Source organism: Anser anser (assembly GCF_964211835.1).
Source record: "Anser anser genome assembly, chromosome: 18".
Classification (NCBI taxonomy): Eukaryota; Metazoa; Chordata; class Aves; order Anseriformes; family Anatidae; genus Anser; species Anser anser.
Genome location: NC_139739.1, coordinates 1,824,178 through 1,837,604, shown reverse-complemented (window position 1 = coordinate 1,837,604; position 13,427 = coordinate 1,824,178). Strand labels below are relative to the sequence as shown.

The window sequence follows — 13,427 nt, the reverse complement described above, 5'->3', positions numbered from 1 at the left end:
CCATGCTGATTTTTGAACAGGATGGTTGAAAGCCGTATGGGATTTCCTGCCAGAAGGGACCGCTCACACAGGACGGGGGATGATGGCTTCCTTTAGGAGCCACCGAAGCACCCTGGAGACACGGAGGCCCACGGGCAGCAGTGTCCCACCAAACGTCTGGGGCAATGCCACCCGGGGAGGACCGCGTGGTCACCCTTCCAAAATCTGCTTCATCAGCCCCCGCACAACACAACGCCTACCACGGGTACGCACAGAAAGGTAAGGGACAGCTCGGGCTCCTGTCCCACCCGCACCAGTTAAATCCAGTCTCGCTGCACTGGCTGCAACTGGGCCGCAGCCCACTTTGTGTCTGCGGGGATCGGGCGGCCGCTAGCTCTTGTCCCCTTCAACGCAACGCCAGGTTCCTCGGGGAATGCGGCCCAGCTTGGACCCTGCAGCTTCAGGAACCCGAAGCAGCACCGCAGCTGTGGGAAGGGCTGAGGATGAGGATGGGAAGGGCTGAGGATGAGGATGGGAAGGGCTGAGGACGAGTCACTGCCCGCCAGCACACCGCCAAGCAGCCCGCAGGCACCTCAGCCCTCAACCCCACGGCTTGTCGGGGGGTCGCCGCGACCCGGCGGGGCACAAATAGGATTGTTTACCCGGCGGGGAACGGAGGCTACGAGCGCCCGAGGAAATAGCGGGGAGAGGGATGGTGTGCGGGAAGGATACGGAGAGAAACGCCGGGCCTGTCTTTGGGGGTCACCAAAGAGTCGGGTTAGGAAGGCAGAAAGGAAGCGTGGGGAAGACGAAAACAGAGCGGGACGCATCTGGGCGGCACGTGGGAGCTGCGGGGAGGGACGGCGGCTACGAAGGCTGGGGCAGGGAGAGCGGGGCCGCAGGAGGGGCTGCGGGGGTACCGGGGTGCTGGAGGAGCGCAGCAGAGCTGGGACGGATGGATGGATGGGGACCTGCGGGGTGCGGGCATGATGCGGCCCATGGTGCAAACGTGGTGTGGGGACGGGGCACAGCGGGGACGGGAGCTGCTGTGGGGCTGGGAGCTGCTGTGGGGCTGGGAGCTGCTGTGGGGCTGGGAGCTGCTGTGGGGCTGGGAGCTGCTGTGGGGCTGGGAGCTGCTGTGGGGCTGGGAGCTGCTGTGGGGCTGGGAGCTGCTGTGGGGCAGAGCAGGGACAAGGCGCAGCGGGGCGCAGCCGGTGCCAGCCCTACCGCAGCGCGGGGCTGGGGGGACGACGCCTTGGGTGCCCCGTGGCTGCTCCACGAGCACGGGCCCACCCGGCCGGGACCCACGGCCGAGGCTGGGGCAGCCCCACGGGGCTCCGAGGACCCGTCCCCGGCTGCCGCGGGGCCCTGCGGGAGCCCGAGCCCGGGACGCGGGGCCCACCCCGGGCGGCTGCGGGAGCCCCGGCCCGCCCCGCTCCCGGCCCCCGGAGCCCTGCCCGGCCCCGGCCCGGCCCGGCCCGGCTCGGCCCGGCTCACCTCGCTGGTGCTGGCCGATGAAGCTGCGCTGGGGGTCGGCGAGCGCTGCAGCGTGACCAGCGCCATGGCTGCGGCGGCGGGGCCCGCTTACAGCGGCGGCTGCGGGGCTCCGGCCGCCTCCATCCGGCCCCGGCGGCTGCGCAGCCCCGGCCCCGGCGGCGGCCGCCGCGCTGCGGGGAGGAGCCGGGAGGAGCCGGGCCGGGGAGGGGACGGGACGGGGACGGGGCGGGAGGGCCGCGGGCAGGGCCGCTGTTAAATAGCGCCCGGTGGGGGCCGCCGGGGGGGGTGCACGGGTAAAGGAGCCGCGGGAGGGTCGGGGGGGGGGGGCTCTGCGGCACTCGGTACCGGGGGGTGGCTGAGGGAGAGGAGAGGAAGGGGAAGGGAAAGGAAAAGGGAAGGGAAAGGAAAAGGGAAGGGAAAAGGAAAAGGGAAGGGAAAAGGGGGAAGAGAAGAGGGGGAAGGGAAAAGGGAAGGGAAAAGGGAAAAGGGAAGGGAAAAGGGAAGGGAAAAGGGAAGGGAAAAGGGAAGGGAAGGGAAAAGGGGGGAAAAGGGAAGGGAAGGGAAAAGGGAAGAGAAGGGAAGGGAAAAGGGAAGAGAAGGGAAAAGGGAAGGGAAGAGAAGGGAAGGGAAGAGAAGGGAAGAGAAGGGAAGGGAAGGGAAGAGAAGAGAAGAGAAGAGAAGAGAAGAGAAGAGAAGAGAAGAGAAGAGAAGAGAAGAGAAGAGAAGAGAAGAGAAGAGAAGAGAAGAGAAGAGAAGAGAAGAGAAGAGAAGAGGGCCTGGGGGGCTCCTCATTATGCGTGTAGCGATAGGCAAGGGAGAAAGGCTTTAAACTGAAAGAGCGAAGACTTTAGGTTAGACATACGGGAGAAATTCATCGCTCAGAGGGCGGTGAGGCCCTGCTGCGGGCTGCCCAGGGGAGCTGGGGGTGCTGGATGGGGCTGGATGGGGCTGGATGGGGTACTGGGGGCTGTAAGCAAGCGGTCCGTAAGGTCCCCTCCAGCCCACACCGCTCCGTGCCGGAGGGGACCTGCTGGGGGTTGGGGTCCCCCCAGCCTGCTGCCCTAGCTTGAAGCAGTGCAGCCACCCCGCCCGGTGAGCAGCGCTGCTGATGGCACCCTGCACAGCACGCGTGCAGTCACAGAACATCTTCCCGTGGTCCTGGCCGCCCCAAGGAGGTGCCGTAGGGGCGAGACAACGCTGGTGAAGCACCAGCAGGGCCTCAGCTGCAAGGTGCAGCAGCAAGGAGCCATTTGATAACCGGGCTGAAGAAAGTGTGAGGGGTCAGCGGTGCCAAAAGCAAGAGGCAGACAAGTAATAGGGTAATTAGTATAAGAGGCTTTGCTGATTGTACGTAAAGCCCTTAATAATTTAGGCCTTCGAATGACTGCCTTTTCCCCCCTGCCTCTGCAACACAGCAGGGAAAAATGGGGAGGTGTGAAGACGGCCTGGAGCCCGCAGGGGTGGGCATCGCGATGAGGAACCAGCTCTTTTCTCAGCCCCCTTCCTGGTGGCGCTTTGGGGAGGAGGTGATGGTGGGGCAGAGCAGGCGGCACCCGAGCTTCTCCCATCGGAGTGGGACCCCTGGGTGGTTTCTTCACTCGTGGTGACCCTTGGGAGCTCAGGGAGTTGAGGCGGCGGGGATGGAGGCATCACGTCGCTCACCCCGTGGCAGGAGGGAGGGTGGGAGCCCCCCCAAAATGCCGCTCGGGGTCAGAAACGTGTGCGAGCACTGCTCTGCTAACAAAAGCATTAAAGGTACCAGGTGCTTAAGCCGTGTGAGCCTGTGGACTTAACGCTCCTCGCCATCCCCCTGACCTCGGGGGGAAACATCCTTCTGCTCAGGACAGCTCCTGTCTGCCCGTGTCTCTCCCCTGCCTTCTGTGGGACCCAGTTCCCACTGCCTGGGCCAGGCCGTGCTGCACGGCTGAAATCCTGGGCCCCGATACGCATTTCCAGCCCGACTGCAGAAGATCTGTTCCCGTCTCTTGTATCCTCACCACCTCTTTTGTAAAAGCTTTAGGCGGTTCTCTGCCCAAGCACCGCCTGCGCTCCCGGGGCTGCCTCTGCTGATGCTAACTGTATCTGCAGGGAAAAAAGCCTGTCTTTTCAGCCCAGAAAATGGGAGACGAAGCCCTCTGACTTGGGCAGCACAGCCCCTGGGGTCTGTCTAGAGGGATGCAATGCTGTTTTCTCTCTTACGACACAAAAATTGAGACTGAAGCGTCCGCTTCTCACAGACCCCCTGATATCCTGTGGCTGGGGCGTCCCGCCCCCCGTGTCCCCATCCGCCAGGCTCCCATTTTTTTCCCCGTCCAAGCCAGCAGTCACCGTGGTGACAAGTGGCAATGACGGCACTTTGCCATGGACCACGGTGACCCCGCGGGCTTTTCAGAGGAGGGGCTGCGGGGCTGGCTTCCAGCCGCGTGCGGGGCACGGGGGCCTCCACCTCCCGGGGTCCCGAGCAAAGACTTTGGCCCCATTGCCCAGCTCGGGGGGGCGGCTGCGAGCCCTTGGCACTTGGACCTTGGACCGCGGGCGGCTGGCTGGGCTGTAAACAAGCCGCAGCGAGGAGCTGGCTCTGCTGAAGCCTTTGAAAACCGCAGGGGCTGCCCGGAGGTTGCTCGGCAGGTAAGTTGGTGAAAAATGGGTGTCTCTGTTGTTTAGCGACCAGCTGGAGACCCTTGGCTTGTGCTGTGGGGGCTCGCTGCTGCCGCGTTTAGAAGAGGCAGCCCCGATTCCTGCTGCCTGCAAGCTGCAGAGCCACGGCAGATGGCAGGCATCCTGGCCCCGTCCTGCTGCCCGCGGTGCTCCCCGTCCCCGGGACTCATCCCAGCCCAGGCACGTGCCAGGCCCACCGTGCCACAGAGGTGCCGTGCTTCCACAAATAAAACCACGGTCCAGAATGTATTAATCCTGCCCCAAACCAGGTCTGGTGTGGTGCTGGCTTCCTTCCCCTGCCTGCTCGAGTGACCTGCCCCGTTCCACCCCCACTCCCTCCTTGCACCAGGCCTTGGCCATTTTCTTTGACCGTGGGGCTCTGTCCGAGCTGCAGGGCAGGGAAGCTCCCGCGAGGAGCGGCCGTGAGGGGACTGAGGGCGGCTGCAGAGCCGGGATCACATCAGGGGCTGCAGGAGCCAGCACCAGGAGGCCCCAGCCCCACTGCACAGCTCCCCGGCCCCGAAACTGCCTTTCAGGCATTTTCCCCCTGCGTCTCGCCACGCAGGGGCCGCGGCCATGCGCGTCGCCGTCATCGGGGCCGGGGTGATCGGCCTCTCCACCGCCTTGTGCGTCCATGAGCGCTTCCACCCCCTGGTGCCCTGCCTGCAGCTGGAGGTCTATGCGGACCGCTTCACGCCGCACACCACCAGCGACGGGGCGGCGGGCCTGTGGCAGCCCTACCTGAGCGACCGCGGCGAGCTGCGGGAGACGTGAGTCACTTCACGCAACCCTCGTCGTCCCCGCTGCTCCTCCGAGGCCGTCCCCGCCTCGTGCCGTTTCTCTCCGCCGTGGTGCCGCCCGGCACGGGGCGAAGCGGCCGGCCCTGCCCGCCGGCTCCGCGGGCAGGGTGCTGGTGGAGCCGGTGCCGCCGTGTTTTCCCCGCAGGCTGTGGAACAAGGAGACCTTCGATCACCTGCTGGGGTACCTCGGCTCGCCGGACGCGAAGGAGATGGGGCTTTTCCCAATTTCTGGCTACAACCTGTTTACGCGGCCCGTCCCGGTAAGGAGCAGGGCACAGGCGGTGAGGAGCCTCCCGCCCCGAGGCTGCCCGGCGGTGGGCAGGTTTGTGTGTTTCTTCCCCAACAATGCTCTAACCGCTTCCAAATCGCTCCAGCGGTCTGTCTTGTGACAGTTCGCCTGGAACTCGGTGTTTTCTGGCTCCCTCAATGCAATATTTGTCCAAAGGACGGGCTGAGCCCTCTGAGGGTGGAAGCTGGCAGAGCCGCGCTGCCCACAGCAGCGCTCGGGATGCCCTGGGACGGGGCTGGGCAGCGGGGACACCCCCCCGGCCACTTCTGTCCCCTGCCGTGGTGGCAGTGCCAGCTGGTTCAGGTTCCCTAATGACACGGGACCTTCTCCCCTTCCGCAGGACCCGTCCTGGAAGAACATTGTCCTGGGATTCAGGAACCTGACACCGAAAGAGCTCGAACTCTTCCCTGGTTATAGGTATTTTCAGTCCCTTTTCCGGCGGGTCGGTGATGGGCTTTCCTCTGCCGGCCCATAGGGGAAATGAGCTGGGCTTCATTGCAGCTGCTTCCCTTAAAACAGGGGGGAGTCACTGCAAAGAAAACAACAACGGCGCATGGAAACCATGCCAGATATCGTTGAGCTGGGGGAAGAAAATCAGCAGGAGGTGCTAATGCTGTAAACGGGGGAAAAAATAGCACCCCATTTGTACCCTGCGGATTCGAGTCCCGGAGCGGAGCTGCAGCAGCCACCGAAGTGCTGCTGCACGGGGCAGGATGCGGCCGCCCTTGGGAAGCTGCTGCGGGCCCTTATCGCTTTTTGTCCTCGTTGCTTGCAGCTACGGCTGGTTCAACACGGCGCTGATGCTGGAGTGCAGGAGCTACCTGCCCTGGCTCACCAACAGGTGAGTACGGAGCCGGTGCTGCCGCTCTTCCCTGGCGAGCTGCGGTCTGCTGGAGGGAGTAGCAGGGCTGGCCGAGCCAGCAGCAGCCCTGGGTCGGTAGGGAAACGAGCTAATAATAATTGGAGACCATCTAGGAACCACCGAGGAGACCACAGATGCTTATTACAAGGAGCAACAAGCCGTACCTACTCTGGGCATCAATTACAGGCACTCATTTGGATGGTACATTTACTTTTATTTGCTGGCAACAGATGAACTTGCTCTTCCAGGCTGGCGCAGAGAGGGGTGAAGTTTTTCCACAAGAAGGTCGGCTCCTTCCAGGAGGTGAGCTGGGGATGGGGGCCGTGGCAGGGCGGGAGGAGCGCGGGGTGCGATGCTGGGAGGCGTGGGGCAGGGATTTCTGCCCTGACCCGGCGCTGCAGCACAGCAAGCAACTGGCCGGTGCACAGCGAGGAGCCACCAGGCATGGGCAGTACGGCTTTGCCTTAAACTGCAAATACTTTCCTTGCCCATAGCCGTGGGGTCTCAGCGGGGGCTGTGCCAGGGAAGATTGTGAACAATCTGTGTTGGATTCACCACCAGAGCCCCGCACCGACCGCTCGGCGTGGCCTTGGTGCAGGAACCTGGTGCTCCCTGGGGCAGCGCCTTCGGAAAGCATCGCTGCCTGGGCGCTGCTCACCGCGCCGTGTCTGTCTTTTGGCAGATGTTTGCCCAGGGCGTGGATGTGGTCATCAACTGCACCGGGGTTCGTGCCGGGGAGCTGCAGCCAGACCCGGCGTTGCAGCCCGCCCGCGGCCAGGTCCTAAAGGTGAGGCTGTGCCTGCGCCGCGCGTCCCCCCCGGCCGGGCACCCCGCTCCCCCTCACCTCCTGCCTTCCTCCCCCAGGTCCGGGCCCCGTGGGTGAAGCACTTCATCATCACTCACGACATGGACTCCGGGATCTACAACTCGCCGTACGTCATACCGGGGTAGGTAGCAGGGACACGGTGTTAGCGGCAGTTCTCGGTACTCGGAGAGCACCAACACCAGCGCGGCTCCCTGCTGGCATCTGCCCTGCAGAGCCCTTCTTACAGCAGCCCTCCAAGATGACTTTAGCCGTATAAACCCGGCCTGGATTCATACCTGGCCTGTTGCTGCTTTTATTTGCCGCACGGGAGGAGAGCAGGAGGACGAGGGCACTCAAGCAAGGTTCAGGCTGCCCGCAGGGAGCCTGCTCCAGCCCGGGGCATGAGGGAGCCCGGCTGCTCGGAGCAGGCAGATCCCCAGAGCCCTGCTTTCCCCAGCCCTGTCCTTTACCAAGGACCAAACCCATCCCAAAACATGAGCAGCGGTGGCAGTGCCCAGGCAGAGCCCAGCTCCCAGCACTTACCTTGCGCTGCCCGCCTGCCTCCCACCGGGGGCTTTCTTAGGGGAGCGGGGATCTGTGTGAGATGGCGGCATACGCTCAGAGAGCTAAACTGCAGGCTGAATTAATACGTGTCTGCTGCCCATCCTGCCTGCTGCCCCCTGAGCGTGGCTGTCTACCCTGCTTTGGCAGCAGAGAGGGGTTTTGAAGCTGGAACTCGAACGCTGCGTTTCTGGTACCTCCTATTGTGCTGTATGTCAGGCTTAGGCAATAAGCCATTAGGCAAATAGGGACTTTGAATGCTCGCGGCTCCCAAGCAAAGTATTCCAAGCTGATTGCTTATCGCAGCCCCAGCTACACAGCAATTCCTCTCCCCGTGCGCGTTTTGCTGGCGCTGGCACGGCCGGGCACCGGGCTGGCACCCAAAGGAAGCCGCCAGCTCCAGCGTGCAGGCACGGGGATAGCGACAGGGCAAGGGGAACGGCTATAAACTAAAAGCGGGGAGATTTAGATTAGATATAAGGAAGAAATTCTTCCCTCGGGGGGCGGCGAGGCCCTGGCGCAGGCTGCCACTTGTTCTGCCCAGGCATGGGCCCGTTGGGTGCTCATAGTGCTTAATGAACGACTTGGGCTAATTACCTGTGGCAGGAGAGCAGACACGCAGGCACCACTCTCTTGCCTGCTTGGCACGAGGGTCTCTCAGGCAGGAGCACGCTGCAGGCTCGGGGCACGGCAGGACCCAAAAATCACATCCGCACCGAGTCCCTGTCTGCTGGCCCCACGAGGAACCCCTGGGGACCGTTCATTGCCTTGTGCTCTTGGTGCAGGAGTGAGCTCACGGTCTTGGGTGGGATATTCCAGCAAGGCAACTGGAACGAAGAGAACAGCGCCCAGGACCACAAAACCATCTGGGAGAAGTGCTGCAAGCTGCTGCCCGCGCTCCAGGTGGGTGCCCCCAACCCAGCGCCGTGGCACCGGGCAGGGGCGTTGAGGACAGCCCCCAAAATCCGGATCTGCAGCAGTGCACGCCTGCCTTCAGCAAGCCAGGAGAGCTGGCGGGGTTTCTGTAACCCCGTCGTGCCTCCAGCTGCCTAACGTGGAGGACTTCTGGGCAGGGGCTGACGGGCTTTGGGTTTCAGAAAGCAAAGATCGTGGAGGAATGGAGCGGCCTGAGACCGGCGCGCCCCAGAGTCCGCCTGGAGAGGGAGACCCTCCGCCACGGGCACTCGCAGGCAGAGGTACCGTGCACAGCCCCCCCAGTGCTGAACATCGTTAACCATGGTGCTAATTATGTGCTGGTCACAGCACGACATCAGCACCCAGACAGAGATAATTAGTCCCAGCAAACGCTGCTGCTCAGCCGCACTGCCCCGCTGTCAGTCCTCGCGCCATCCCCCCCTTGTAACGGGGAAATCCTTGGGCTGCTTTCAGCCCTTTTTTTTTTTTTTTAAATATATTTATATTTTATTTTATTTTTTTAATGGATTTTGTGGGGAGAGTGGGCAGGGAGTGCTCCTGCCAAAGAAAAAGGTGCAGCTGGAGCTTAGTCCTTCACAGACACACACACACACACACACCCTAAAAAAGAGATGGGAGAAAAACGTGGAGGCACCGAGCCCCCTGGCCCTGCTGCTCCCAGAACCACGAGGCGCACGGGAACCGGGCAGTGGCGGCGGTATTTGTAGTGGTGCGATTTTAACAAAGGGCAGCACAAAAGGGATCGTGGTGAAGGCAGAGAGACACCAGTGGGGCTGTGTGGGACTGATAAATCCGTCTCAGCGCAGGTAAAGCCAGGTGTCTGCCTCAGACACAAAGGCGATGCGCTGCCAGTATCTCTTTTAAGAGAAAGGAGACCGGGAATGGCACGAGTTCAGTGTGCCAGCTGTCCCTGCGCCCTCAGCTCAGCGCCTGCTGGTGTAGGACCGCGTCGCTCCTTGGCGCTTTTGTCTGAGGGCCCAGCAGCAGACCTGCAGAGGGAATCCGTGATTTGATTGCCTGCATATGTCTCTCTACAGCTTTGAAGAAGAGATTAAAGCTCCAAAGGGGGCGGTGACTGCAAAATGTAATTAAATGTAGTGAAAATATATTCAATTTTTAGCTGGAGAGGCTTGGAAAGGACTCCGTGTATTTAGGCAAAGCCCAGAGCATGGTTCAAAGCAATGCCGTGTTTGAATTAATTTACGGATCGCTCCGTTCCTGTATCAGCACGTCGTATCTACACTGCCTCGGCGCAGGAGAGGTGTAGCTATCGATCCCAGCAGTGAGACGGGCTCCAGCTGAAGCGGAGTCATTTCCCTCGGCAGGAGCAGGCGCTGCGCAGGCACCAGCACCTCGTGCTCGGAGCACCACGGCGGCGAGCGGCGCCGCTGCGTTCGGGGGGCAGCAGCTTCGGGAGGGAGGGAGCGAGCGGAGGGCGGCGGAGCCGTGCTGCAGGGCCGAGGCAGCCCTGGGGAAGGTGTGGGCACCTGCAGGCTGGGGGCAGGCACTGGGGCGGCGAGGAGGGTCGGGGTTTGGGTGGACGAGCAGCAGGAGAGCTTCCCTTGGCACCCCACGGGGGTCAGCCTGAAGCCAGTAGGGATATTTCTGGGCACCACAGCGGCTCCTTGCTGCCTTTAACCCCAGGGGCTCCAGCACGGCTTTCCCGGCACTGATGCCTTCTCCTCTCCCCAGGTGATACACAACTACGGGCACGGCGGCTTCGGGATCACCATCCACTGGGGCTGCGCCATGGCAGCGGCCAGGCTGTTGGGGAGCATCCTGCAGGAGAAGCAGCTGGCCAGGCCGCCCCAGTCCCACCTGTGAGTTGCTGCCTGCTCAGCCAGGATTATCGTGACAGCAGTAGCTTAGAAATCACAGCAGGAAGACGCGAATAAGGTGGTGATGCACACGTGGGCTGCTCGACCCTCCTGCCAGCTTCGCCGCTGCTTCCCGGTGTCTCGTTTTCGGGCTGCTGCCAGTTCTGTCGCTGCCATTAGCCAGATGGCTGAATTTCCTCCACCGTGGCCTCGCACAACCTGCCTAAAGGAAGTGCTTCAAAACACGGACTAATTATCTGTGGCAAAGTGCACTTCTGTCCCGGGGATCAGTCTGCAAAGGGCAGGCAGGGTTCGGCTGAAATCCCGGCAGTCCTGCCGTTCGTCTGCGCGACGGGACGGGATCTGAAACCGAGCCGGTGCCACCCGAGGTCTTCACCGACTGCCCAGACACCCAGCGCCTAATTAGATTTGCAGGCTCCCCCCGGGAGGCAAAAGCTCCTTAGTAGGAAGAAGCTCTGGAGCTCCCAGGGAAGTGACAGCCGCTCTAAAGGCGCGTGCTCCGGCCACAACAGCTTTCCTTACGCTCGTGCCAGGACCGAGCACGGGTCTATGGCACCTGGTTAGTGTAGCTGGCAATAGACAAGCAGCAGTTACCTAAAATGGGCTTTCCAGATGATGTTTTTAGTAACAAAAGCAACATGTTCCAGCCCCGTGTGCTTGCCAGGTTCTATATATAGCGGAGAGCATACGCAAAATAGCCGTTCTTGTCCCTAAAACTCCCACGGGCCCTTCGGTTCCTCGTCTCCTTCGGCTGCGAGACGGGGCTGGAGCAGCAGCGCTGCGGTCGGGGGGGCTGGCGCTGGGGGCACCTCTCCGAAGGTTCGGCCCCGCCAGTTTTCCCGTGCCGTGTGCCTTTCCTGCTCCGAAGCCTTCCCAAAGAGAAAGGGTCGAGCAGCGTTAGTCTCAAACCCAAAGGCAGGCGGTGGCCCCACGCCCAGCACGCGGTGCCTGCCTCGCTCTCCTCTGCAGCCCAGCCGGCTCCTTTCTGCCGCAGCTCCTCTCCCCCTGGATGCCAGAAATAGCCCGGCTGGGGATGTACGAGGCAGCTGCCGCTAGTGAATGGGAGAGGCGGCCGTGCAGCCGGGCTCGCCTCGCCTCCTGGGGCCCTGGATTTGAAGCAGCCCGTGGGAAGGGCACGCTTTGTGGCCGCAGCCCGGGCACAGCTGCGCCCCGCCGAAGGACCCGGCTCCCGATGGGCTGCTTCGGGTTCCCCAAGGAGAAGAGCGGTGATGAGCACTCCGTGCTGCTGGGGTGGAATGCGCACAAGGGATCTGCTGCCCCGTGGGCGCAATCGGGGCTTGTCTCATCTTCCACCGCGCCACGGAGGTTGCTGTGCCAGCAGCCGCGGCCCTGGGAGACCTTCCAGGGGCACGATTTTCCACCGAGCACCGTGCGACTGTCCGTGTTGTGCACTTTGCAAGTCAGAACGCCCTGAAAAGCTTTGCAGAGGGCACCAGCTAACTGCCCGCCCTCTTACCAATGCTGGTAGCTGGTGCACCTCTGCAGCTTGTTAAAAAAAAAAAAAACACAAGACAGGCATAGGAAAAAACAGGAGCCCCTGTCGCATCCAGCCTGTCTGCCAGGAGGGTTTCCCACTTCACCTGGCAGCTCACCTGATACGTTGCAGCCACGTTCAGAGGGTGATAGTCCAGAAAAGGACAGGGAAAAGGTGACGATGGATGGAGAAAATTTACCGTTGATTAGTGCGAAACTTAATGGTCTGTGGTGCCTCTCCAGTAAAAGCCGTTCAGTGCAATAGCATCCGCTCAGTTTCATTCATTCCAGACGTGAGATGCTAAGGACCGTATTCTCCCCCCATTTGCGCTGCCGTAAAGCCCAAACCCCTTGGCTGATTTCAGAAGAGTTACACTCGGGAGGCAGGGGGGTAGCAGCAAGCAATAAGCAAGCTCGCAATAAGCTTTTGGTTCCTCTGATCTTAGAGCCGTTAGGAGCAGCCGTTCTGCGTGGGCCAGGAGACAAATGCAATCTTACACAGCCTCTCGGAAAACAAACAGAAGTGATTAGGTGTTTAATTTTATTTGCAGTCTAATTTTGCTTATTTTCTAAAAGGTCACAATTTAATATGTGTGCACAATAAAGGTCATACTCAAGCACCTCGTGTGTGATGCTTTCTCTTACTAATGATAGCACGGACAGGGCCTCAAATGCTATTTTAATAGAAACACTTCAGCAGATCATCAGTCCGTCTCCCCGGTGTTTAACTGCACATTTTTCCTGAACGTTTCATCCCGTGGAAGGAAAAGCCATCATTTCACTTTCTGAGTAGACGTCTGAACCCGAAATACCCCAGTGTGAAGTGATGTGGTTGCCTGCACGTTGCTGCTGATAGCCCCCGGCCCGCTACGAACTCCCAGACCCCGACAGAAATGTTTGGGATGCTCTCGCTTGGCTCAGCTGATCGCTCTGTTTGGAGGCCAGGGCCACAGGAAAGGTATTTTACGCTGCTGGAAGCCACAAATGAAACACCGTGGGGTAGAAGTCACGGAGATTTAAGTCCGTTTTTGTGGCAACGGTAAGGTAGGAGAGAAGCAGTGGGAAGCCTGGACAGCTACTGCAAAAACTTCCCTGATAAGCAAAAAATGCCATCTCCAGAGGCCAGCATCAGCACATTTTACGAACTCACAGTTCCCAACAACGATTGCCTGTGACACAAAACAAAGCTGGAAATACATCAAGTATCAGTAAAGTTATCCTCTGTAAGCAAACAGCAGCTCTGGCATTTTGGAAAGCAGAAAAGAGCTTCAGAAATGGCTGAGGGTGCCAAAAAAAATCACAGCAAACACAGAAGAATGAATATTCTCCCCAAGCATCGCTTCCACGACGCAATCGCTTCCGCAGTTACCGACTGTTTCCATTCCCAGAAATGAGACTTTTCATCCCAGCGGACTGTCAGCGGCTGCACAAGCCGTGAGAGGGAAGATTGCTGCACGCCGGGACGGGAGCACGCCGAATTAGCATCCAAAGTATGTGCGGCTCGTTCGTCTTTTTGACTCAGACATGAGCAACCTTCTGTTTGTAAATGCCTGGACTTCAAAACAAGAACGTCATTTAAAGGGTAGGGGAACACAGGGCTATGCACTTAATTATATTTTAGAAAAACGAGATAGGTAAAAGTTTACATTAAAAAGTTAATAAGCAGAAAGGACCCTCCCTCCCCCAAAGTCCAGACACGCGAAGCCAC

At 60.6% G+C, this 13,427-nt stretch overlaps 2 protein-coding genes across 3 annotated transcripts in view; one reads left to right on the top strand and one right to left on the bottom strand.

The window, feature by feature from the left end:
- SSH1 (slingshot protein phosphatase 1) overlaps positions 1-1,709 on the bottom strand; it is a 35,900-nt gene extending 34,191 nt beyond the window's left edge. The window contains exon 1 of the mRNA XM_083804135.1: positions 1,477-1,709. Coding sequence (XP_083660261.1) covers positions 1,477-1,542 — 66 coding nt within the window. The 5' untranslated portion in view covers positions 1,543-1,709. The remainder of the gene's footprint in view (positions 1-1,476) is intronic.
- A 2,263-nt stretch (positions 1,710-3,972) lies between these two features.
- DAO (D-amino acid oxidase) lies at positions 3,973-12,339 on the top strand. 2 transcript variants are annotated; one of them, XM_083803982.1, is made up of 11 exons: positions 3,973-4,104; positions 4,700-4,904; positions 5,080-5,194; positions 5,564-5,640; positions 5,999-6,064; positions 6,334-6,388; positions 6,768-6,872; positions 6,950-7,032; positions 8,237-8,354; positions 8,549-8,647; positions 10,080-12,339. In XM_083803982.1, exons 2-11 carry the CDS (start codon positions 4,711-4,713, stop codon positions 10,209-10,211), a joined length of 1,044 nt encoding a protein of 347 aa, XP_083660108.1. In that variant the 5' UTR covers positions 3,973-4,104; positions 4,700-4,710; the 3' UTR covers positions 10,212-12,339. The 2 variants fall into 2 exon arrangements, with proteins under 2 accessions (XP_083660108.1, XP_083660109.1); XM_083803983.1 differs by lacking the exon at positions 3,973-4,104 and having other exon boundaries at positions 4,572-4,904.
- Positions 12,340-13,427: the final 1,088 nt, after the last annotated feature.